Genomic DNA, 24,022 nt, shown 5'->3' with positions numbered 1-24,022 from the left:
AACTGTCTGTTACTGCAGTTCTAGAGGATCTGACACCCTCACACAGACATACACACAGGCAAAATGCTAATGCACATAAAATAAAAATAAATAAATCATTTTTTAAAAGGAAAATAATGAAAGGGTTTAGGCAGGCATTGAATTAACATCATAATATTATTAATAGTAGTTTATCTCAACCCTGGAGTGTTAGATTACAACCAAATTCCCACACAGAAAAATCAACAAGCATTCCTTTATTGTCATTTAGACTCATGAAAATGCACACTGGCTCTTAAGTGGCATTGTTTCCTTTTCAGTTAAAGACCTTCTACTCAGGTCTGAATTGCTTAGTTAAACTCACATTCCAGAGTCCTGCAGAGAAAAAAGACCTAGAGAATGTGTCTTTTCTCTTGCATTCCTACCAAATGGGTAGAGAGAATGTCAAATATACCTCTTCATATGTGGACAATCTATATATTATTGTAGTTGTGATTTTTTTTTTTTTTTTTTTTGTCTTTTAACATCAATGATGTTGATGAGGGATGCACGTTAGAGAAAAACACACAAAAAAAGGATGATACTTACCAAATGTTTTTAACTAAAATGGCTACTTTGGGAGCTGGGAATGTGACTTAGTTAGTACAGCACTCACCTAATATACATAAAACCCTGAATTTGCTCCCCAGCACCACATAAAGATAGGCACGCACGATGGAGCCGAGTGTAATCCTAGCATTTGGGAAGCAGAGGCAGGTGGATCTCTGAGTTTGAGGCCAGCCTGGGATTCATGAACCCTGTCCAGAAGGAGGGGAGGAGGAGGAGGAAGATGATGACTGGGGCCGAGGCAGAAGCAGGAGGGTCTCTGTGAGTTGAGGCCAGCCTTGTCTACATATGGAGTTCCAGAACAACCAAGGCTACATAGAGAGACCCTGTCTCAAACAAAACAAAACAAAACAAAACGATTGCTTTGGAAAAGTCCTTCTTTAAAATTAAACAAAACAGAGAATTGTGTGACTTAAATATGAACGTCTTGAAAACCTAACACATTAAGAAAAGTTGTAGCAGGGCTGGCAAGATGGCTCAGCAGGTAAGCACTCTTGCCATCAGACTTGATGACTTGAGTTCCATCCCCAGGATCCACATGGAAGAAGGAAAGATCTGGCTCCTCCAAGTCGTCCTCTGACCTCTACATGAGTGCCACGGCACTGAAACACACCCAGCCATGCACAAAATAAATGTCTTAAAGGAAAAAGGAACAGAAAAGTTGTTATGCGTTATGTATTAATGGAATTTCTGTTTAAATTTATACCTTGCTACTGGAGATGTGACCCAAGGCCTTGCAAATGTTAAGTACAGTCTTTACCACTGAGCTAAACTATGGGAATGAATAAATATAGAAAAAGGTAGATGATTTGAATAAACTAAAATTAAAAATGAATGCATCAGCTTTTCATGAAAGGATAAAATTTATTCTCACTATTAATGAACATTGACTGTATTTTGCTTTTTTAGGAAAGCTGGTGGGCCAGCAAAATGGTTTAGACAGTAAACATTCTTGTTGCCAAGCCTGACCACCTGAGTTTAATTCTCAGGACCCATACATATAGTAAAAGGGAAGAAATTGCTCCCACAAGTTGTCCTCTGTCACATGTGCATTGTGTGTTTGTGGTAGCCCACAGGCATATACACACATGGACAAACACACAAATAGATACGATAATTTTTTTTCTTTTTTTATTATTATATTTGTGTTTTAATTAGGTTCCCCTGTCCTCCCCCCTCCCGCCCCCCCCCCCACCTTTCCCCCATCCCCTCCCCTCTATTCCCATCTCCTCCAGGGCCAAGACTCCCCTGGGGATTCGTTTAATACGATATTTTTTTAAACATTTGTTTATTTTATGTATATTGATGTTTTGTTTGCATGTACATCTGCAGACCAAAAGAGGGCATCAGATCCCATAGATTCTGTGGCATAGAAGGTTGTGAGCTGCCATATGGGTTCTGGGAATTGAACTCAGGACTTCTGGGAGAGCAGACAGTGAGTGCTCTTAACTGCTTAACCACAGAGCCATCTCTCCAGCCCCAGTATAACTTTTTAAGACAGGGTCTCACTAGTAACCCTGGCTGCCTGGAACTTACTACATAGATCAGGCTGGCCTTGAACTCACAAAGGTCCATTTGCCTTTGCCTCCTCGAGTTCTGGGGTTAAAAGCATGTGCCACCATTCCCAGCTAATGTAATTTATTTTTGTAAGTTTTTCCCCCCGTATGTGTAAGTACCTGCATATATGTAATACACCACCACATGCATGCCTGGTGCCTGTGGAGGCCAAAGAAAAAGGGTGTATGTAGTGGCATTAAAAATAAGCACCACCATCATCAGAGCAAAAACTACTACAGTACTTACAAATAGCCTGCAAGGACTGGAGTTTTTGTTTTGCTTTGTCTGACTGAGGATTGAACCCCGAGATTTTCACATGCTCAGCAGGCAGGATAACACTGAGCTTTATGTCCTGCCTCCCTCCACCTTACCTCCTTTTTGTTTTGAGACAAGGCCTCGCTAAGTTACAAAGACTGGCTTTGAGTTCACTTCGTACCACAAACAGGCTTTGGATTTGTTATCCTCCTGACTAGAGCTGTTGTAAATGTTCTATAATTGGAACCCGACTAAATTTGAAAGCTGTACCCATCCTTCGGGGTCGTCCTACTTTCTTTTATTCCTACTACAGCTCTTCTATACGTGCATATATTGTCTTAGCACAATTGCTAATGTACTTTCTGGAGTTACACCTGTAAGTCGAAAAATCACTCCAGCGCAGCGCACCCCTACACGTGTAAACAGACCCGGAAGCTGAGAGAAGCCGGAGGTGGCCCAAGTGGGCGGGATCAGCCTCAAAGGCGGAGCGACTGAGCTGGGCGGTGCAAGCTTGCGGAACCCTAGGCGGCGAGGTCGCCGTTGTGAAGGGAACTAGTCCGGCGCAGGACGAGAAGCTTTTGCAGCCCAGCTGGTTCCGGTTGGGGAAGATGGCGGTGGCTGGGGCGGCGTCCCGGGAGTCGCTGGTACACTGGTGCACACAGCAGTTGCGGAAAACTTTCGCCCTGGATGTCAGCGAGGAGATCATACAGTAAGAGGGGTTCCAGGGACAAGGCGGGAAGCAACTTTGTGATACGACCGGGTAGGGCGAACCGGAAAGCCAAGAGGACTAAGAAGTTGATAAGAAATATGATAAAAGGGGCTGCCGACGGACTTTCGTGTTTGAATTTTAGCCTCCACGTTTTCAGTTTAGCCCCTACATCAATATGTCAGACCATAGGCACTTTCCTAGGAAACTGGCAACATCGTAATAATTAGACCTGTAAGATTGTCTCCCGTGGCTCTGCTGACTCCTCTTGGGAGATCTTAATTTGGGGGATGTGGGGATGTGGAGTAGCTAGGGAGGGAGGAGAGGGTATCTGTGGGTGGTATGAAGAGTAAGTAGAAAATTTCTTAATAAAGAAAAATGAAAAAAAAAAGATTGTCTTGGGAACTGGTTTGCTTACAGATTTTGGAGAGAGTGAACAAATCAAGACTGGCTTTCTAGGAATTTCTTACTCTGAACGTTGTAGTTTGTATCAAACAGAACCCATAATTTACATTAGTACAGTATAGGTAGTTCTGATTGCAGAGTCACAGCTTCGGTTTTCTGTTGCCACTTAATCAGTTTTGGAACCTTCAGCAAATGAATTTACTCTTTTGTAACCCTCACCCCCTTTATTTAGAAAATGAATAATTAATAGAGCTTGTCTTTAAAATACTTATGAAACAGATGATGGTTATTTAATATTTGCTTGGAATAACTAACTTAATTTGTTGCACTGTTACTATAAGCCAGTCTCTGGGGCAACCAAGATGATATAGACAAATTGAGTTGACTGTGTTGATGAGTTCTGCGATGCAATGTGAAGAAGCTGAGGGTTTTCTGGGAACATAGAACAAGCTTTTCAATACTAAATAAACTATCCAATAAAGGATATAGATTATGATTTAAGACTCTTTAAGATGTACTGGAAAAGATGCCTCTCACCTGAGAACAAAATGAGCAGAAGCTGAGGTTCAAAGTATCCATGTGAAGGGGAAGATTACAAAAAGAAAATGTATTAATTGCTATTCCAGAATTATAAGAAATACGGTCAGTTTTCTGAGGCTGGGAGAAAATAGGCTTTTTTTCCCTTTCTTTACAAGAAAGAGTTCAGATAACCTGACTGTTTTAAAGTTGAAACTGTAAGTATGGCTTACCATTTACTTACATTTTAAAAATATTATAAGTTAGACAAGAAGCCTGCTGATCATAAGCATTCAGGCTTCGCATGCTGTAATATTATTTGAAGTACTTATTAAGTGTTCACTAGTTGGCAACAAGCTAGCTATTATGTCAGGATGAAAGCAGTTGCTGTGCATTGTTTGACATTTAATTGAGAATAACACAGATGTAAAATTGTAAGAATGCGGATAATTTCATGTGTGTCTTAAATATGAAAAGAATTTTTGTTGTGTTTTTTTGTTTGTTTGTTTTTTTGTTTTTTGTTTTTGAGCAGGGATTTCCTATGTAGCCCTGGCTGTCATGGAACTCGATCTGTAGACCAGGCTGGCCTCCAACTCACAGAGATCCACCTGCCTCTGCCTCCTGGGTTCTGGGGATAAAGGCATTCGACACCGCATTAGTAGGGATTGTGTCTTTAAATTTTTTATTTTAATTTTTTAAACTTTTATTTTTATGTTTATGATTGTTTACCTGCATATGTCTGTGTACTGTGTGTATAGTGCTCTCATAGACCACAGGAGGGCATCAGGTCACCTGGGACTTGAGTTACATATGTGAGCCTCATGTGGATACTGGGAATTGAACCCAGGACCTTTGAAAGAGCTTCCAGTGCTCTTAACCACCGATCCATCTATCCAGCTCCTTTAATTGTTATTTTTGGTTAACTCTGATGACTGCAAAGTAGCTGAGTGGTATGAAGAGTTTTCCTGATACGTGCAAGGTCCCAGGTTCCATTCCCAGTGCAACAATTAAAGCAAAACCAGCCAAACAAAACTAATTGATTAAATCTGTTCTTATTGAAGTATAAATGCACAGGTTTATTTATAGGTTATAAGTGAACTTCTATCATCACACTGGAAGAATCTAACAAGTGTATTCAACCTGTTAAAAATTTTAAAATTATGCTGGGCGGTGGTGGCATATACCTTCAATTCCAGCACTTGGGAGTCAGAGGCAGGTGGATCTCTGTGAGTTTGAGGCCAGACTGGTCTACACAGCGATTTCCAGGACAGGCTCTAAAGCTACACAGAGAAAACAAAAAAAAAGAGAAAACAAAACAAAACAAAAAAACTTTTACATTATTTATTTATGCATGTGTACACACATTTGTGGGGTCAGAGGATAACTTGTTGGAGTCGACTCTTTTTCTAACCTTAAATCCACCAAACTGAGGTCATTAGGCTTGGTGACAAGCACCTCTACTTGCTGAGGTGTCTCATCATCCTGTATTTAACCTTCTGAAGATGCTGTCATCTACAAAATTCACACTTTAGAATCATGTGATAGTGTTAGCAAAAGGAGGGGGCCAAAACTTTTATGTTGAGCTACAGTCATAGCTGTCCTGCAGTGCATGAAGCCCATAGGCTGCAGTTTCAACACACCTGTTTCTAGTATATGTGCTTCCAAAGATGGGACAATTCCTTTTTTACAGTTTAGTTATTTATTATGTATACAGTGTTCTGGTTGCTGGGAATTGAACTCAGAACCTCTGGAAGAGCAGCCAGTGCTCTTAACCTCTGAGCCATCTCCAGCCCCCACTTCCTTCATTTTTTTTTCAGAGCTGAGGACTGAACCCAGGGCCTTGGGCTTGCTAAGCAAGCATTCTACCACTGAGCTAAATCCCCAACCCCTCCTTCATTTATTTAAAGATGGATTTATTTTATGTGTGTGGGTGCTTTGCCTAGGAAGGTATGTGTACTGTGTTTGTTCCTGGTGCACACAGAGGTTAGAAGGTGTTGGATCCTCTGGAGTTGGAGTTACTGGGGGTTGTGAACCACCATATGAGTGCAGGAAACTGAACTCATGTCCTCTGCAAGAGCAGCAAGTGCTCTTAACTGCTGAGCCGTTCCTCTAGCCCCACAAATTTCATAAAATGCTGAGAAACAGTAAATGCCTAAATACACGTGTAAGGTAGATTATGACCTACTTGAACCCAGGGTCTCTGTCCTCATCAGATTTATATCTTTAGCACCTAGCATAGTACATGGCTCAAAGTAAACACTCTTAAATTAATGAATGCTTTTTGTTTGTTTGTGTTTTTGAAGTAGTGCTGGAATTAAACCCAAAACCTCGTGTGTGCTAGGCAAACTCTCTCTGTATGACTAAGCTACCCTCAGCCCTGAGGAGTAACATTTAGTACCTTCATCCCTGTTATGATTTCTGACAGTCATACAGTAAGCTATTCTTGTTTCAACGATTTCTGTCTTTACCTCTGAGGTATGTTTTGTCAATTGAGAGTGCTGAAGAGCTACGAGAATATGTGACAGACCTTCTACAGGGAAACGAGGGGGACAAAGGCCAATTCATAGAAGATCTTATCGCCAAATGGCAGAAGAATGATCAAGAGTTGATTTCTAGTTCTTTTCAGCAGTGCTGGAAAAAAGATGGTAAGTTAGCAAGGTACAGTGATAATTGAAGTACTGTTGATAAGTGCTTGCCTTTAAAGCTCACTGTTTCCTGCCACAAGGTGTTACTTGTTCACAGCTAACTTTAACAGAATCATATGTGTACATATTTTCAGCTTAGGTCTATTCAACTAGTAATGAATATTGCTCTAACCTACCAGGCTTTTCTGTCTGCCTCTGCCTCTCAAGTACTGGGATTAAAGGCATGTTCACCATACTGGGTACCAGCCACCGTTTTTAAGTTAAAAAAAAAAAATCACAAAAGAATCCATTTCTAGGCACAGTGATGGCTTTAGAATAATTTTTAAAAGTTACAAATGGATAAAAGAAATATCTTCCAAGGGCTGAGTCCTTACTCAGTGATAAGACATTTGTCTAATATGTGAGAGCCTGCATTCAATCCCCAACACTACAAAAAAATATTTTTATAAATATATTTTTTAAGATTTCTTTTTAAATTTGTTTATTTATTTAATGTGTATGAGTGTTTTGCCTGCGTGTATGTGTGTGCCACATGCATCCCTGGCGACCTTGCAGAACAGAGGAACTGGGGTTTCATATGGTCTGAGTTGCCATGTATGTGAACTTGGAACTGAGCCATGCCTGGCCTGTACTTTTAACTGCTGAGCCATCTCTTCAGCCCCGTTCTTTTTGTTTTGTTTCTTTTCTTTTTCTATGACAGGGTTTCTCTTTCTCTGTACAGTCCTGGCTGTACTGGAACTCATTTTGTAAACTAGGCTGGCCTCAAACTCAGAGATCTGCCCGTCTTTTCCTCCAAGTGTTGGGATTAAAGTCATGTACCACCACACCCGGCTCCAGACCTATTTTTATAAATATTTTTTGTTTTGTTTTGTTTTTTCGAGACAGGGTTTCTCTGTAGCTTTGGAGCCTGTCCTGAACTAGCTCTGTAGACCAGGCTGGTCTCGAACTCACAGAGATCCACCTGCCTCTGCTTCCCCAGTGCTGGGATTACAGGCGTGTGCCACCACTGTCCGGCTTTATAAATATTTTTAGCAATGTGTATACTTGAATGAAAGCATTGACTGACTATGAATGGTATTTATATAGCATAAATGATGAACACCAAACTAAATAATATGTCACTATTACACTGTATGTAATATGTAATTATTACATTATTAACTTCCATTCAGTATTATTTGAGTTCTCCTTTTTCTTTTTCTTCTTCCAGTATTGGTGATCCAACCCAGGGTGCTTACGTGCTAGGCAAGCACTCTCTATCACCAACCCTGTTCAGAAGTATTTATTATTTACCACAATCATGAAGATGGTTTAATTTTGAATTGAGAGTAGTTCTGCCTTACTGCATGTCTTGACTGTAAATATTACCTTCAAGTCTTACCCATAGGAACTAAGTAATAAATCTTGCTATTCTCTTTCTGTATTTGTGTGTATTTTATTTTATTCTGTAAAGAAATTTTAGATGGACAGAGATCAGTAGACCAGCTGAAGCGGAGTAGGAGAAAAGGAAGAAACAAACAGGAAGTTCTTGCATTTCCTGAACCTGATCTGACTGTAGAGGTGAAAACTCCTTTAGATTTGGCCAAGGTAAGTGCTTACAAAATTAAGCTTTTCTTGGCTGTGTGGAGAAGAGGAAATGACTAATACGTTTCAGAGACAAAGTGCAGAAATTGGTACACCAAGGTGGCTTTTAACAAATGGGTGGATTTTAGGGACAGAAGCTGGCAAAACTGACGTACTTCTTTCTGTGTGGTGTGGCAGACCTTTTTCCTTTTGAGATAAGGCAGCATGTATCTCAGGCTACCTCTAACTTGCTGTTAGCCTTGAACTCCTTCTTCCTACCTCCACCTTCTAAGTTCTAGATTATAAGTGTGTGCCACCACTCTCTATAAGACTTATTTTATTAATGCTAAGGATCAAACGTAGGACCTTGTACATGCATGTGAGACAAGCACTCTGCCTCTGAGGTATATTCCTAGCCCTGGATGGATAATAATTAATAAGCACCCTACTTTCAACTTCAACATTTGAGAGGGCAGTAAAAACTAAATGATTATATAGTTCTTGCTTTTACTAAAATTGCCAGGCCTATTTACGTAGCAGGGGAAATACCATGATCAGAAAGGTGGTTTTCTGGGCCAGGCTTATCCATTGCACTCCAGATGTGTTGACCTCTGATTTTCACAAATGTGGGAAACTCAACTACATAATTTGTGGTAGTGAGGAATTGTGTTTGAACTCTCCCCTGCATCAAAACAAACAAATACAAAACAAAACAAAAAACTCACAAACACCCCCCCCCCCCCCAAAAAAAACCCAAACAATAAAACCAAACTGCCAGGCAACTGAGAGACCAAGGCAGAAAGATTGAGAGTTCCAGGCCAATCTGGGCTACTTAGTGAATTCTAGGCCAATCTGGGCTACTTAGTAAATTCTAGGCCAGTCTGGAATGCATAGTGAGACTCTACCTGAAAAACAATAAAAGATAGATGAATAGTATTCCTGTTTTGAAAGTTTTCTCTTTTACCATTATTATCATTGTCCAGTCTTCAAAACTCATGAATAACCATGCCTAGAATTCCCTGTGTAATCCAAGCTGTCTTTGAACTCAAAACCCTCTTGTCTCCGTCTTCCAAATGCTCATTTTAGCCACTGTACCCAGATAACGGAAACATTTATAGTCAGCACAACTTGACAAGGTAAATGTCCCAAAAGAAGAAAATGAATTAATCTAAGAAGGAGTATGATACCATGCAAAAAAATGGGTGAGAGGTGGACATGGTGCCCTCAAGCCGTAATACCAGTGCTCAGGAGTCTGAAGCAGAAGTCCCTCACATTCAAGGCCAGCCTGGGCTGCAGAATGAAACTTTTTCTCAAAAAACGAAACAGTGGGGCCTGGAGAGATGGCTCAGAGGTTAAGAGTATTGCCTGCTCTTCCAGAGGTCCTGAGTTCAATTCTCAGCACCCACATGGTGGCTCACAACCATCTGTAATGAGATCTGGTGCCCTCTTCTGGCCTGCAGGCATACACACAGGCAGAGCACTGTATGCATAATAAATGAATTAATCTTTAAAAAAAAAAAAAAAAAAAGTGGGGCTGGAGAGATGGCTCAGAGGTTAAGAGCACTGACTGTTCTGGTTCCAGAGGTTCTGAGTTCAATTCCCAGCAACCACATGGTGGCTCACAACCATCTACAATGAGAGATCTGGTGCCCTCTTCTGGCCTGCAGGCTAAACACTCACTGTATACATAACAAATAAATCTTAAAAAAAAAAAAAGTAAAACTAAAGCAAAAACAAGGGGAATGAAATTTTCAAAGATTATCACAAGTGAACAAAGAACATATAAGCAATAAGTATATAAGGGTATTTAACCTCACTAGGAACTAGGGTGACCAATTCTTCATATTCCTAGTTTGTTTTGAACTTGTTCAATTTTAGCACCTAAAGTCTCTCAAGCTCCTGCCCCAAGGCATGAACAAACCAAGATGTGTATACTAATCAGAAAAATACACATTAAATCACTGAGATATTTTCTATTGGATTGTCAATGATTAAAAATAAAATTAGTGTTTGGCAGCATGCATCAAGAACTATAGAAATGTTTACATATTCTTTACTTTGAATCCCTATCCCCCACAGCCTTGTGTATGCTAAGGAAGTACTTCAACCACTGAATGATCCCCAAGTGCTATGTTGTCTTATTTTAATGACTAAAGATGTTGCACACTTTTTCCTGTTTGTATTGATCATTTGAATAGCTGTTGCTATGAAGTTCCTATTTTTATTTTATGATCATTTTTATCGTGTCATCTTTTTTCTTATGTCTGTTTTTCTCCCTAGTAATAGAGATTGAATGTAGAGCCACATGCATGCTAACCATATGCTGTGCCAAGAGTTACACTCTATTTTCTTATTAATTTCTAAATGAATAAGTTTCTTACTGATTTTTCTTATTTTATTGATTGCCTATGCTTTGAGATCTGTGAATGTGAATTCAATAGCCAACACAAGAAAAGAAAAAATAGGGCTGAGGGTTTAGCTCACTCACTTGGTAGACTGCTTGCCTGGCGTGTATGGAGCCCTGTGTTCTATCCCTTACACTGCTTATTATCTGAGTGTGTAGTCATGTACACCTGTGATCTCCGCACTCAGGAGGTACAGGCAGGAGGATCAATGTCATCTTCTAGTTTGAACATAACAGTTCGAGCCAAACGTTACTCAAAAAAAAAAAAAAAAAAAAAAAAAAGAACCCAACTCACTATGTTTGAGTGATAAAACATCTGCATGTGCAATATTAAATATCTCAAGGGGCAGCAGTATGGCTCAGTGGATCAAAGTGATTGCCACAAAACCTGATGACCAGAGTTCAGTACTCGGAACCTACATGTTAGAAGGAGAGAACTAACACCTGAAACTCGTCCCGAGTCCCCTGACCTCCACATGCACACCATGGGATGTTCACACTCATACATGTTTTTACACTTGTAAAAATTCTTTTTAAAAACATATCAAGCTGATTTAATTGCTACATTTACCTTTCTTTAGGCATTTTAGGTGATTGAGAGCTACTGACAAATAAAACAATTGCTAGAAAACAGTTACCTTGCTTTTATTGGGCCCCTGATTGTAAGTAATCTGTATCCCGTTCTTTAGTGATTTGTGGACAAGGTGTATGTTGTTACTGAACAGAACTCAGGCTTTGCTCCTCGATTCTTTTTGTGGTTGTTGATCAGTGTCCCTGTAATGTCTTTGTACAATTAGGCACAAGAAAGCAACAACTCAGTGAAGAAGAAGACAAAGTTTGTCAATTTATACACAAGAGAGGGACAAGACAGACTTGCAGTCCTGCTTCCTGGGCGTCACCCGTGTGACTGCCTGGGCCAGAAGCACAAGCTCATCAATAACTGTCTGGTCTGTGGGCGGATCGTCTGTGAGCAAGAGGGTTCTGGCCCCTGCTTATTCTGTGGCACTTTGGTAAAGTCCTTCTTTCCTGTTTTGTTTTGACTATGTGCCCTGGTTGATCTTTTGTCAACTTGAGTTATCTGAGAAGAGGGAACCTCAGTTGAGAAAATGCTTTCATAAGATTGGCCTATAGACAATCCTGTGGAGCATTTTCTTAACTGGTGATTATTGTGGGAAGACCCTGGAATTGTGCATGGTGCCATCCCTGGGAAGGTGGTCCTGGAATATATAAGAAAACAGGCTGAGCTGGGCGGTGGTGGCGCACGCCTTTAATCCCAGCACTCGGGAGGCAGAGGCAGGCCTGGTCTACAGAGTGAGTTCCATGAAAGGCGCAAAGCTACACAGAGAAACCCTGTCTCAAAAAACCAAAAAAAAAAAAAAAAAGGAAAGAAAGAAGGAAAACAGGCTGATGTATGATGATGGTTGCCTGTAATCCCAGCACTTGGGAGGCAGAGGCAGGAGAATCTCCGAGTTTGAGGCCAGTCTAGTTTATATAGTGAGTTCCAGGCCAACTAGAGCTGCAGAATGAGACCTTGTCTTTAAAAGAAAGAAAGGGAGGAAAGGAAGGAAGGAAGGAAGGAAGGAAGGAAGGAAGGAAGGAAAAGGCAGGTGGGTGGGTGGGTGGGCAGGCAGTAAGCAACATTCCTACATTACTTGTCAGTTCCTGCCTCAAGTTCACGCCTTGAGGTCCTGTCTTACTTCCCTCAGTGATGAGTTATTACCTGGAAGTACAAGATGAGATCAGTCCTTTTGGAGGCTAGAGATAGCTCAGTGGTTAACAGTACTGGCTGCTCTTGCTGAGGATCTGAGTTCAGTTTCCAGCAGCCATACGGTGGCTCACAGCTGCCTGTAACTCCAGTTCCAGTGGGCTTGATGCCTACTTCTGACCTCTGCAAGACCAGTCATCCATATGGTGAACAGACATACATGCAAACAAAACATTCAATAAAAATAAATAAAGATATTAAAAAAATAAACCTTTTCCTCTTACCGAAATTGCTTTTGGTCATGGTGTTTTATCACAGCACTAGAAGCCCTAACTAAGACACTCTGCTTTGAGGTAATAATCATGGCCATTCAGATCCTCTGTCATTTCTCTTAGGAAATTTCTTCCCTACAATGTTTAAAGAAATCCCAGCACTCTGGAGGCTGAGGCAGAAAAGTGAGTTACTATGTAACTAGGCAGGCCTCAAGTTCCCTGTGTAGCCCAGGCTCATTGATAACTGTCTTTGAACTCCCTATATAAACGAGGCTAGCCTCAAGTTTGTGGCAGTCCTCCTGACTCAGGTTCTCAAGTACTGAAGTACTGAGATTACAGGCGTAGGCTATCATATTTGCCTCTGATTCTTTCTTTTTTTTTTTTGGAGCTGAGGATGGAACCCAGGGCCTTGCGCTTGCTAGGCAAGTGCTCTACTACTGAGCTAAATCCCCAACTCCTTCTTTCTTATTTTATGTATATAAATGTTTTGCCTGCATGTATGTCTGTGGACCACATTTGTGCCTGGTCACCTCAGAGGCCAGAGGAGGGAATCGGATCCCCTGAACTGGAGTTACAGACACTTATCAGCTGCCATGTGTATGCTGGGAATCGAACTCAGGTCCTCTAGAAGAGTAGCCAATGCTGAACTACCTTTATAGCTTCAAGATTCTGGTTCTTTCTAATAAAACATCTCCTTATAATTTCTATTGTCAGATTTGCAGTTTATTGTTGAAACTAAAAGCTTTTGAAAAGTGCCATGGTTTTTTTTCAGTATTCTCAACAGAAGCAAGTCTTTGCCTTTGAAAGTAGGTATTTGTATATTTGTGTAGAGACATGTATTATTTTAATAGAAGTACATGTAATATCGAGTTATTTAGGAAAATGTGCAGCAATGAACTTTTTGGGTTTTTGAGACAGGGTAGCCCTGTCTGTTCTGGAGCTCACTGTGTAGATCAGGCTGGCCTTGAACTCAAAGATCCACCTGTTGAGGCTACTTTTTATAGGATTCCAAGCAAGCAGTATCATTGAACTGCTGAATGGTCACTCTTTCTTTTTCTTTATAGGTGTGTACTAATGAAGAACAGGACATTTTACAGCGTGACTCAAACAAAAGCCAGAAACTGCTAAAGAAGCTCCTGTCAGGTAAATCTCAGGTTTCTTTCTTGCTTTGTTTTTTCATCCTTTGAGATAGGGCCTCACTATGTACCTCGGGCTGGCCTGGAGCTCACTGGTGCCAGAATTAAAGGTGTGCATCATTGCCTGGTAGACTTTTGTGTGTGTGGGGGGGGGGGGGTGGGGTGGCGTACTCCCTATTCAACAATTTTTTTCTTGGTTTTCCAGACAGAGTTTCTCTGTGTAGTCCTGACTGTCCTGGAACTCACTCTCTAGACCAGGCTGGCCTCAAACTCAAGAGATCCTCTTGCCTCTGCTTCTTAAGTGCTGGGGTTAAAGGCATGTACCACCACCACCACCCCCTGGCTCAACAAATTTTTCTTTCTTTCTTTCTTTTTTTTTTGGCTGCTGGTGATTGAATCTAAGCTATGTCTTTAGCCCCTCAACAAGCATTTTTTTTAAAACTTACTATTAAAACTGTATACCATTGAGCAACAAAATGAACAGTAATATTAGATTCTAACCCAAAGAAAAAAATTCATATCCATATTCATTCTGTAACAAATGATACAAATTAAGCAATAAGGAAGAGACAGCTCTTACAGAAGATACTGAATAATAAAGTAGAAAAAAGTGAGACTGACAGGAAATCACCATCAGAACACGAATGACAGTTTGAACTGCTGCGGGCCAGATGTTATAATGATGGGTTGAAAATTTAAGAATAAGAACGTGGGAGATGAAAGAGACTAAGGAGATGCCAGATGGAAGCAGGCTAAGTTACAGCTAAATGCTGTGACACTTGAATTGTATCCGAGAACAGAAAAATGATAGTAATAAAGAAAATAATTCTACATTAGTGTAATGTAATATGTAACAATAATTCTATTGATTACTATTAATTATATTATTAGTAATCAATAGAATTACACTGATGCAAGTTCTCATTGATGTCTTGTTTTTCCTTTTTTTAATTAAGAAATTTTTTACTCATTTTCTATACTGCTTATTTTTAATGATTTACTTATTTTATGTACATTACTGTTTTGTTTGTGTGTCTGTGTGAGGGTGTCCATTCCCCTCAGAGGCCAGAAGAGGGAATTGCATCCCCTAAAACTGGAGTAGCAGACAGCTGTGAGCTGCCATGTGGATGCTAGGAATTGAGCCCAGGACCTCTGGAAGATCAACCAGTGTTCTTAACCACTGAGCCATCTCTCCAAACCCCAAAATGATGAAACTGTATTTTTTTGTTTGTTGCTTGGTTTTTTTCAAGACAGGGTGTAGCCATGGCTAGTCTGGAACTTGCTTTGTAGACCAGATTAGCCTCGAACTCACAGAGATCTGCTTATCTCTGCCTCCTGAGTGCTGGGACTAAAGGTGTGTACAATCTCAGCTCCCAGTTTTTCAGTTTTAATCCTTATAAAGATAAATGCTGACATCAAGGGATGAACAGATATAGGAATTGTACTCTTTTTTTTTCTAAAAATGCTGTCTTTTATATTTAAGAGCATCTGACAAAAATAGTTAAGGTCCTTTTTGTTAGGGTGGCACGTACCTGAAGTACTATATTTGGGAAATTGAGGCAGGTGGATTGTTGGAGTTTGGGAGTTTTAGACTAGCCTGGATAACACAGCAAAACTCTTATCTAAAAAAAATAAAAAGAAAACAAAATTGGACTGGTGAGATGCTCAGCATGTAAAGGCGACCTCTGCTGAGAAATTGACTCCCACACGTTGTTCTCTGCTCTCCATGTGTACTTCATGGCTTGTACACAGACAGACACAGGCGCGCGCGCACGCGCGCACACACACACACACACACACACACACACACACACCACACAAATCAAATAAAATGTAAAAAGAAAAAAGTTAAGCGAGGCATGGTGGTGCAAATAAGCCTTTACCGACAGCATTCTAGAGTCTGTGGAAGGAGCATGGCGTGTTTGAGACCAGCCTGGGGCACACAGTGAACTGAACAGAGGCTGTTGCATTGTGTAGTCAGACCCTGTCTCAAAAGATACCCTCATACACTAAATTCTTTTACAGTTTCATAAAAATTAAAACTATTTTTAAAGGCTTTTTTTTTTTTTTTTTTTTTTTTTTGCCTGTTTGAGAACCCCTCTCCTTTTTTCTCTTCTGAGAGATAAAATCTCATGTGGCCCAAGCTACACTTTTTGTTATTGTTGTTTTGAGGTTTTTGGGTTTTTTTTTGTTTTTCGAGACAGAGTTTCTCTGTGTCTCTGTGTAACAGTCCTGGCTGTAGACCAGGCTGGCCTCAAATTCACTGGGATTAAAGGTGTGTGCCAAGATCGCTTAGGTAAATTTCTTTAAAGAAAAATAAACCAAACATACCTTTTTTTTTTCTTTCTTGACAAACTATTAGTAACAAATACCACTTGATGTTGGTTGGGCCTGACCTTAAATGTTTCCATTTGAATAAATGCCTCAGATCATCAGGCTAGAACCAGATCTGCAAATATTTTGTTCATTGCTGCACAACAATACAACAAATTTGTTCTGTGGGCTGATGCTATTTGTTTTTCTTGCTGAATTTCAGGGGCAGAAAATTCTGGAAAGGTGGACATCTCTACCAAGGACCTTCTTCCTCATCAAGAATCTCGAATTAAGTCTGGTTTGGAGAAGGCTATCAAGCATAAAGATAAACTGTTAGAGTTCGACAGAACCAGGTATTGTAGGGTTCGATTAACATGCTAAGACAGAAACTCATCCGTAGATTCTGGCCATTAAAACATTATTTGGGGGGCTGGAGAGTTGACTCAGAAATTAAGAGCACTTGTTGCTCTTGCAGAGATCCAGGTTCAGTTCCCAGCACCTGTGTGGTAGCCGTCTGTAGCTCCAGTCCCAGAGAGATGCCCTCTTCTGACGCCTGCAAACTCCCAAACTCCAACAATCCACCTGCCTCAATTTCCCAAATATAGTATAGAGTGACATACATGCGGGCAAAACCCACATAAAGTCATAAAACGAGTATTACTTTGATACTTGATACCTTCCTGGAGTGGAGTGTGAAAGGGCTCACTTATAACAAAGGAGAGCTGTATTGGGGGTTTTATGGCATCATGGCTTTTATTTTTGTTTTTGTTTGACAGGTTTCACTATGTGGACCTGGCTGGACTAGAACTCACTCTGTAGACCAGTGTGGCATCCAACTCAAAGATCTGCCTGCTTCTGCCTCCCAAGTGCTAGGATTAAAGCATGGACCACCACACCTGTCTCTTCTAAATCTTTTTTTTTAAACATTCTGCACAAAGAACTTACAGATCACATTTATTTATTGTAACAAATTACCTAGTTATTGGGTAAAAAATTTTGAAACTATATTTTCAAATCATTTATATTGCAGAACAGTATAAATATTACACAGAGAACACACAGATTTTTTTTGTGCTAAAGACAGAATAGAAGAAAGTTTAAATTAAGCAAAAACTAAGCTAGGCATATTGGTACACACCTCTAATCACAGCACTTGGGAGACAGAGGCAGACAGATCTCTGTGAGTTAATACCAGCATCATCTACAGAGTGAGTTCCAGGGCAGCCTGGACTACATAGTGAGACCCTGTCTCAAAAAAAAATAATTATCAAAAACTTCAGGCAATAAATATTTAAGATTTTCTGGTTAACAGAGGTTTTTTGTTTGTTTGTTTTTGTTCTTAAATAAGGACTAGGGTCTCCATGCGTTAGACTTTTTTTTTTTTTCCCCAGACAGGGTTTCTCTGTAGCTTTGGAGCCTGTCCTGGACTAGCTCTGTAGACTAGGCTGGCCTCGAACTCACAGAGATCCACCTGCTCTGCCTCCCGAGTGCTGGGATTACAGGCGTGTGCCACCACCACCTGGCCGCATTAGACTTTTGTAAAAATAAAATCCTGGCAGACATGAGCTGCATTCTTTCTACTTAGTCCAGAGCCCCAGAATGTATTAAGCACATCTATGAACAATGTCAATTCCTTAAAGTCCCAGTACAACCCTCCAGATGCTGACTGTTACACACTCTTTGAAACCACACTGAACCAGGACCCTGTGCTAGAGAAGGCGCTGGAACATGCCTGGAGACTTTATTCATGAATTCAGCAAATATTTATTGAAACTTATATTTCCAGCTGTAGGAAGAGCCCGACAGACTTCTGAGCCCTTGCTTCAAAGAGCTCAGTCTCTAAAGCAGGGCTGTCCAGCTCTCACTCGTCACTTCCAGTCTTTAAGTCACCATGCAAGAGGTGCTGAGTGAGACTAATTTCCTCTGTCAGGGCAAATACAATCTTTTTAAATTTTATTAGTGGGGAGTGGAGGTGGCCACATATCAGACTGTGTCAAGGCCCATACCAAATCTTTTAATACAAAATCATTTTGTACCCTGAATATGAATGTACTATAAATGTCTTCCTTATGCCTATGTGTGTCAATAATTAGTCATTATGCAGAAACAGAGTTTTAACTAGGTTTATGGCTTTGGTGTAATCAATTTCTGTGAGCTCCAGGTTTATTTTCTGTAGAATGATGGGAGGGTTAAGTTGTCAGAATTCCAGCCTTCAAGTTTCTTTTCATTATGATCTTAGAACTTGGGCATGTATTAATGAAGAACTAGAGAGTGAGGAGGAGGGATATGGAAACTGTTACAGTAATAGATGAATAAAATATCCTAAGTGTTAATAATTAAGCCATAGGATTGAGATTTCAGTGCAAACCAGCAGACAGACAGGTCTATCAGTAATAAACCAGACCCTAATGAATTGTAGATGGGGTAGGATATTGAGTAAGTTACTGGAATAATAACTGGTATTGGACAAAACCAAGGTACATCCCAGTCATCAGGTGCAACTTTTGATCCACAGCCTGGAGTGCTGGAGCATGAATGGAAGGGTGTGTAAAAGGTTGAGCTTGTCAGAAAGGGAGGATGGTGAATTATGGTGGTCTGTCTTCTACTACTTGAGGCTGATTAGTTCTAGGAGCAGAACTGAACCTTGCAGTAGATACACATTGCAGCTTCAAGTCAGGAAGAGCTTAGCCTGATTTTAGAACATTCTGGCCTTTCATAGTTGATATGGGAGCCTCCACAATAGCAAAAGTTAAGTGGTAATTACTCCATAATTGTCAACCCATGACCTACTTGCTGTGTTCTTTCTACCTTTTTCCTGCTCAGTATCCGAAGGACCCAAGTCATTGATGATGAGTCAGATTACTTTGCCAGTGATTCTAACCAGTGGCTGTCCAAAGTTGAGCGAGAAACCCTGCAGAAGCGAGAGGAGGAGCTGAGAGAACTCCGACATGCCTCACGGCTCTCTAAGAAAGTCACTATTGACTTTGCAGGGCGGAAGATCCTAGAAGATGAAAATCCACTATCTGAGTATCACAGTAGGTAAGTGGGAGGCCTCTGGTGGGGTTTGAGAACAGGGGCAATCTGACCGTGAAGGGTTTCCCTCTAATGGATCTGGTGTTTTGTTTATTTAAAAAATTATGATGTCCAGGTGTTGGTAGAAACACCTTTAATCCCAGCACTTGGGAGGCAGAGGCAGAGTTTGAGGCCAGCCTGTTCTACAGAGTTCCAGAGCTACACAGCCAAAGCTATACAAAAAAGAAACCCTGCCGGGCGTTGGTGGCACACACCTTTAATCCCAGCACTCGGGAGGCAGAGGCAGGTGGATCTCTGAGTTCGAGGCCAGCCTGGGCTACAAAGAGAGTTCCAGGAAAGGTGCAAAGCTACACAGAGAAACCCTGTCTCGAAAAACCAAAAAAATAAAAAGAAAAGAAAAGAAAAAAAGAAACCCTGCCTTGAAAAACAATAACAACAACAACAAAAACCAAATAATAATAATGATGGTGATGATGACAGCCCAATGTGTAAAGCTCTTGCTGCCCAGTTAGGACCGGCGTTCACATCCTCACAACCTGTGTGAAGCCATTGTGCAGTACCAGTGTCTGTCATCTCATTATTCCTATGGCAACACAGACAGAGATGGAATTGCCAGGAGCTCATAGGCCGGTTAACCTGCTGTGGGCAGTGACAAACAGCAAAGAAAACTTGTCTCAACCAGGGCAGAAGGTGAGGATCAACAACTCAGGTTGTTCTCTGACCTCCATTATACATACTATGACATATATCTGCCCATACTTTCACACATACAAACATGCATCTCATATGCACACATCATACACATAAAGATAAAAATAAAGAAATAAAAATGACGGAGGGCCAACAAATTAGCTTGGCAGGTAAAGGTGCCTGCTTGCTAAGCTGCTAACCTGAGTTTGCTCTCTGGGACCCATATGGTAAAGGGAGGGAGCCAGCTCTGCAAGTTGTCCTCTGATCTTCACACACATGCTGTGGCACACACAAAATAAAATTAAAAAAAAAAAAAATGCTAATAATGATGGTGGGCTAGAAATATATTTCAGTTGTATGACATGTGTCTAACATGCACAAGGCCATAGATCAACCCAACTACCACACACACACATACACAAATAATTTTATAATGATGGAGTTCTGTACAAATAATTTTATAATGATGGAGTTCGGTATGACGGCATATGCTTGTAACCATGGTACTTAAGAGACTAAAGACACAGGATACATAGTATAAGGCTTGCATGGGCTACATACTGAGTTCCAGATCAATCTGAGCTATATAGCAAGGCCCTGTTTCACAAATAAAAAAACAAAACAGTAAAAACAAAAATAATAAACCCTAGCATCACAAAAAAGTAAATAAAATGTTTAAGGCTGGGGTGGTAGCAAAGTGGTATAGCACTTGCCTAGTATCCTTGAGCCCCAAGGTTTGATCCCCAGCACTTCAAAAAATAAAAATAAAATATAAAATAATAATTGCTAATTTAGAAAAGAAAATTTAGGGGTTGGGGATTTAGCTCAGTGGTAGAGTGCTTGCCCAGCAAGCACAAGGCCCTGGGTTCGATCCTCAGCTCCACAAAAATTTAAAAAAAAAAGAAAGAAAAGAAAATATACAGAGTAACTAAGGATTTTCAAACGAAGCATGCAACTAGGTACAGTGGTGCAGATACATAATCCTAGTTCTTTGAGAAGATGAGACAAGATCAAGAGTTCAAGGTTAAGTAGTGAGTTTGAGGCTAGCCTGGGCTATGTGTTACTCTCTGATCGAAAACAAAGACCTAAAAGAAAACAACACCTCCAAAAAAGTACAGTTTAGGCAACAGATAAATCAGTAAGATGTTCAGAAGTGATAGCTTAGTCAGTAAAGTGTTTGATAAGCAAGGAAAGGATCTGAGTTTGTTCCCTAGATCCTGTATAAAAAGCTGGGCATGGAGGCACTCCTGAAACCCCAGAGCTGTGTAGGCAGAGACAGGAGGACACCTTAAGCTCCCACTCTAGTCAAATAGGCAGGTTCCAGGTTCAGTGGGAGACCATGTCTCAAAAAATAAGGTGGAGAGTAATTGAGGACAACAGCCCACATTGACCTCTGGCCTTTCCATGCACATGCTCATTGGAAAGTGTGCACACACATATATACACATAGAATATTTCAGTGAAATGTATGATCCAGAAAGAAACTAATATGTCTACTTTGTGTATTTGTGCTTCACTGTGTGCAGATATGTGTGTGAAATTGATAATGGCTAAAATTAACATTGGCTTGGGACAAGAGTGTAGCTCAATGGTAGATCACTTACGTAATGTGGGTAAGACCATCATTCATTCCTTAGCTGTACACACAGAGAAATAATAAATCAATGAAAATGAAGCTTACATTTAAGCTGTAAGGAAAGAATTTAATATATGATGTTGAGATGATTAACACCACTTTGGAAAAATGGTAGGTTCCATCTCTCCCAAACTACACAGTAATAGTAAGCTGACTAAATCAGTGGATTTAGTGGGACATGATAGTACACACTTGTAATCTCAGCACTCAGAAGGCAGAGTAGGAGGATCCCACCAGGCCAGCCTGGGCTACATAGGAAACCTTGTCTCAAAGAATAAAAATAGCCGGGCAGTGGTGGCGCATGCCTTTAATCCCAGCACTCGGGAGGCAGAGCCAGGCAGATCTCTCAACCAAGTGAGTTCCAGGAAAGTTGCAAAGCTACACAGAGAAACCCTGTCTCGAAAAACCAAAAAAAAAAAAAAAAAAAAAAAAAAAAAAAGAATAAAAATAAGGGCTGGTTGGTGATGGCACCAGTAGGTGGATCTCTGTGAGTTTGAGGACAGCCTGGTTTACAGAGTGAGTTCCAGGACAACCAGGGCTACAGAGAAATCCTGTCTTGAAGAAGAAGAAGAAAATGAAAGTATATACACAAAACAAACAAACAAAACCCTGTTTTATAAGTGTGTATGTATTGGCTTATCAAATTTGGTTAATTTTTAAAAATTGGGAGAGCCAGTGAGATGAATTGGTGGGGCCAGCAAGGTAGATTGGTGGAGCCAGTGAGATGGCTTGGTGGAGCCAATGAGATGGATTAGTGGAGCCAGTGAGGTGGATTGGTGGAGCCAGTGAGGTGGATTGGTGGAGCCAGTGAGGTGGATTGGTGGAGCCAGTGAGATGGATTGGTGGAGCCAGTGAGATGGATTAGTGGAGCCAGTGAGGTGGATTGGTGGAGCCAGTGAGGTGGATTGGTGGAGCCAGTGAGATGGATTGGTGGGGCCAGCAAGGTAGATTGGTGGAGCCAGTGAGATGGCTTGGTGGAGCCAGTGAGATGGATTGGTGGAGCCAGTGAGGTGGATTTGTGGAGCCAGTGAGATGGATTAGTGGAGCCAGTGAGGTGGATTGGTGGAGCCAGTGAGGTGGATTGGTGGAGCCAGTGAGGTGGATTGGTGGAGCCAATGAGATGGATTGGTGGAGCCAGTGAGATGGCTTGGTGGAGCCAGTGAGGTAGATTAGTGGAGCCAATGAGATGGATTGGTGGAGCCAGTGAGGTGGATTTGTGGAGCCAGTGAGATGGATTAGTGGAGCCAGTGAGGTGGATTGGTGGAGCCAGTGAGGTGGATTAGTGGAGCCAGAGAGGTGGATTGGTGGAGCCAGTGAGGTGGATTGGTGGAGCCAATGAGATGGATTGGTGGAGCCAATGAGATGGATTAGTGGAGCCAATGAGATGGATTAGTGGAGCCAGAGAGGTGGATTAGTGGAGCCAGTGAGGTGGATTGGTGGAGGCAATGAGATGGATTGGTGGAGCCAGTAAGGTGGATTAGTGGAGCCAGAGAGGTGGATTGGTGGAGCCAGTGAGGTGGATTGGTGGAGCCAGTGAGGTGGATTGGTGGAGCCAGTGAGGTGGCTTAGTGGAGCCAGTGAGGTGGATTGGTGGAGCCAGTGAGGTGGATTGGTGGAGCCAGTGAGGTGGATTGGTGGAGCCAGTGAGGTGGATTGGTGGAGCCAGTGAGGTGGCTTAGCTAGAAAAGGCACTTGTCATTCAAGTCTAATAACTTGAGTTCAATTTCCAGAACCCAGAGCCAACAGTGACAGGAGAAAACTGAGTCTCAAAAGTTATCCTCTTACCTCTAAAATTTGCCATGGCACACACATGCTCACACTCTCACATATATATCACATAGATACACATGCACACACAGAAATTTTTAAAAATTTAAAAATATTTGGTCTTGATGAAATGTAACAATTTGCTCTGTTTTTCCTCTTTGAACTTTGAAATTAATACATTGGAAAAATGAATTCCCTCCCTGCTTTGGAATATGGTATTAATATAGTATAATTATTGACTTTGAAAGTTATTCAGATAGTGTTCTCCAACTCCTTTTAGGAAATCTCTCCATTACCAAGAAGTGGTGTTGTACACCTTTAATTCCAGCACTAGGGAGGCAGAGCCAGGTGAATCTTTGGGTTCAAGGCCAGCCTGGTGGTCTACAGAGCAAGTTCTAGAACAGTCAGGGCTACACAGAGAAACCCTGTCTCGAAAAACAAAGGGAAACCTCTCCATCCTCAAGTTTTGTACTAATAAAAAAATGTACTTTTATTTTATGCTTGCATGTGTTATGTGTACCACATGCACACTTGGTGTCTACAGAGGCCAGAAGAGGGCATTTGATCCCCTACAACTGGGGTTCCAGTTGTCAAACTCCATGTAGGTGTTGGGAACCAACACAGGTCATATGTAAAAGCAGAAAGTGCTCTCAACCTCTGTGCCGTCTGTCAAGCCCCTGTTGTTTTGAGACTGGGTTTCACTATGTAACCCAGCCTGACTTGGACCTTACTATGTAGCCTTGACTGGCTTCAAACTGACGTTGATCCTCCTGCCTCAGCTTCCTAAGATTATAGGGGTGTAACACCATGCCCAGTTTCAGTGTTATGTTTTAT

General features: G+C 41.1%; 1 protein-coding gene and 1 non-coding gene across 3 annotated transcripts in view; both read left to right on the top strand.

The window, feature by feature from the left end:
- The first annotated feature begins 2,828 nt into the window (after positions 1-2,828).
- Positions 2,829-24,022, top strand: part of Trip4 (thyroid hormone receptor interactor 4) — a 62,302-nt gene continuing 41,108 nt past the window's right edge. Inside the window, exons 1-7 of one of the 2 annotated variants that reach the window (XM_036194059.1) lie at positions 2,829-3,106; positions 6,500-6,669; positions 8,123-8,256; positions 11,434-11,646; positions 13,678-13,756; positions 16,286-16,415; positions 18,886-19,101. In XM_036194059.1, the coding sequence (XP_036049952.1) occupies positions 3,006-3,106; positions 6,500-6,669; positions 8,123-8,256; positions 11,434-11,646; positions 13,678-13,756; positions 16,286-16,415; positions 18,886-19,101 (1,043 nt within the window). In that variant the 5' untranslated portion in view covers positions 2,829-3,005. The remainder of the gene's footprint in view (positions 3,107-6,499; positions 6,670-8,122; positions 8,257-11,433; positions 11,647-13,677; positions 13,757-16,285; positions 16,416-18,885; positions 19,102-24,022) is intronic. The other variant, XM_036194058.1, reaches the window with a different exon arrangement.
- Positions 8,758-8,916, top strand: LOC118588162. The gene has a single exon (XR_004945556.1). It is a non-coding gene; the product is annotated as a U1 spliceosomal RNA (small nuclear RNA).

The sequence above is a fragment of the Onychomys torridus genome, chromosome 7, assembly GCF_903995425.1.
Source record: "Onychomys torridus chromosome 7, mOncTor1.1, whole genome shotgun sequence".
Classification (NCBI taxonomy): Eukaryota; Metazoa; Chordata; class Mammalia; order Rodentia; family Cricetidae; genus Onychomys; species Onychomys torridus.
The sequence above is the reverse complement of the archived record's forward strand: the minus strand, read 5'-3'. Positions and strand labels throughout refer to the sequence as shown.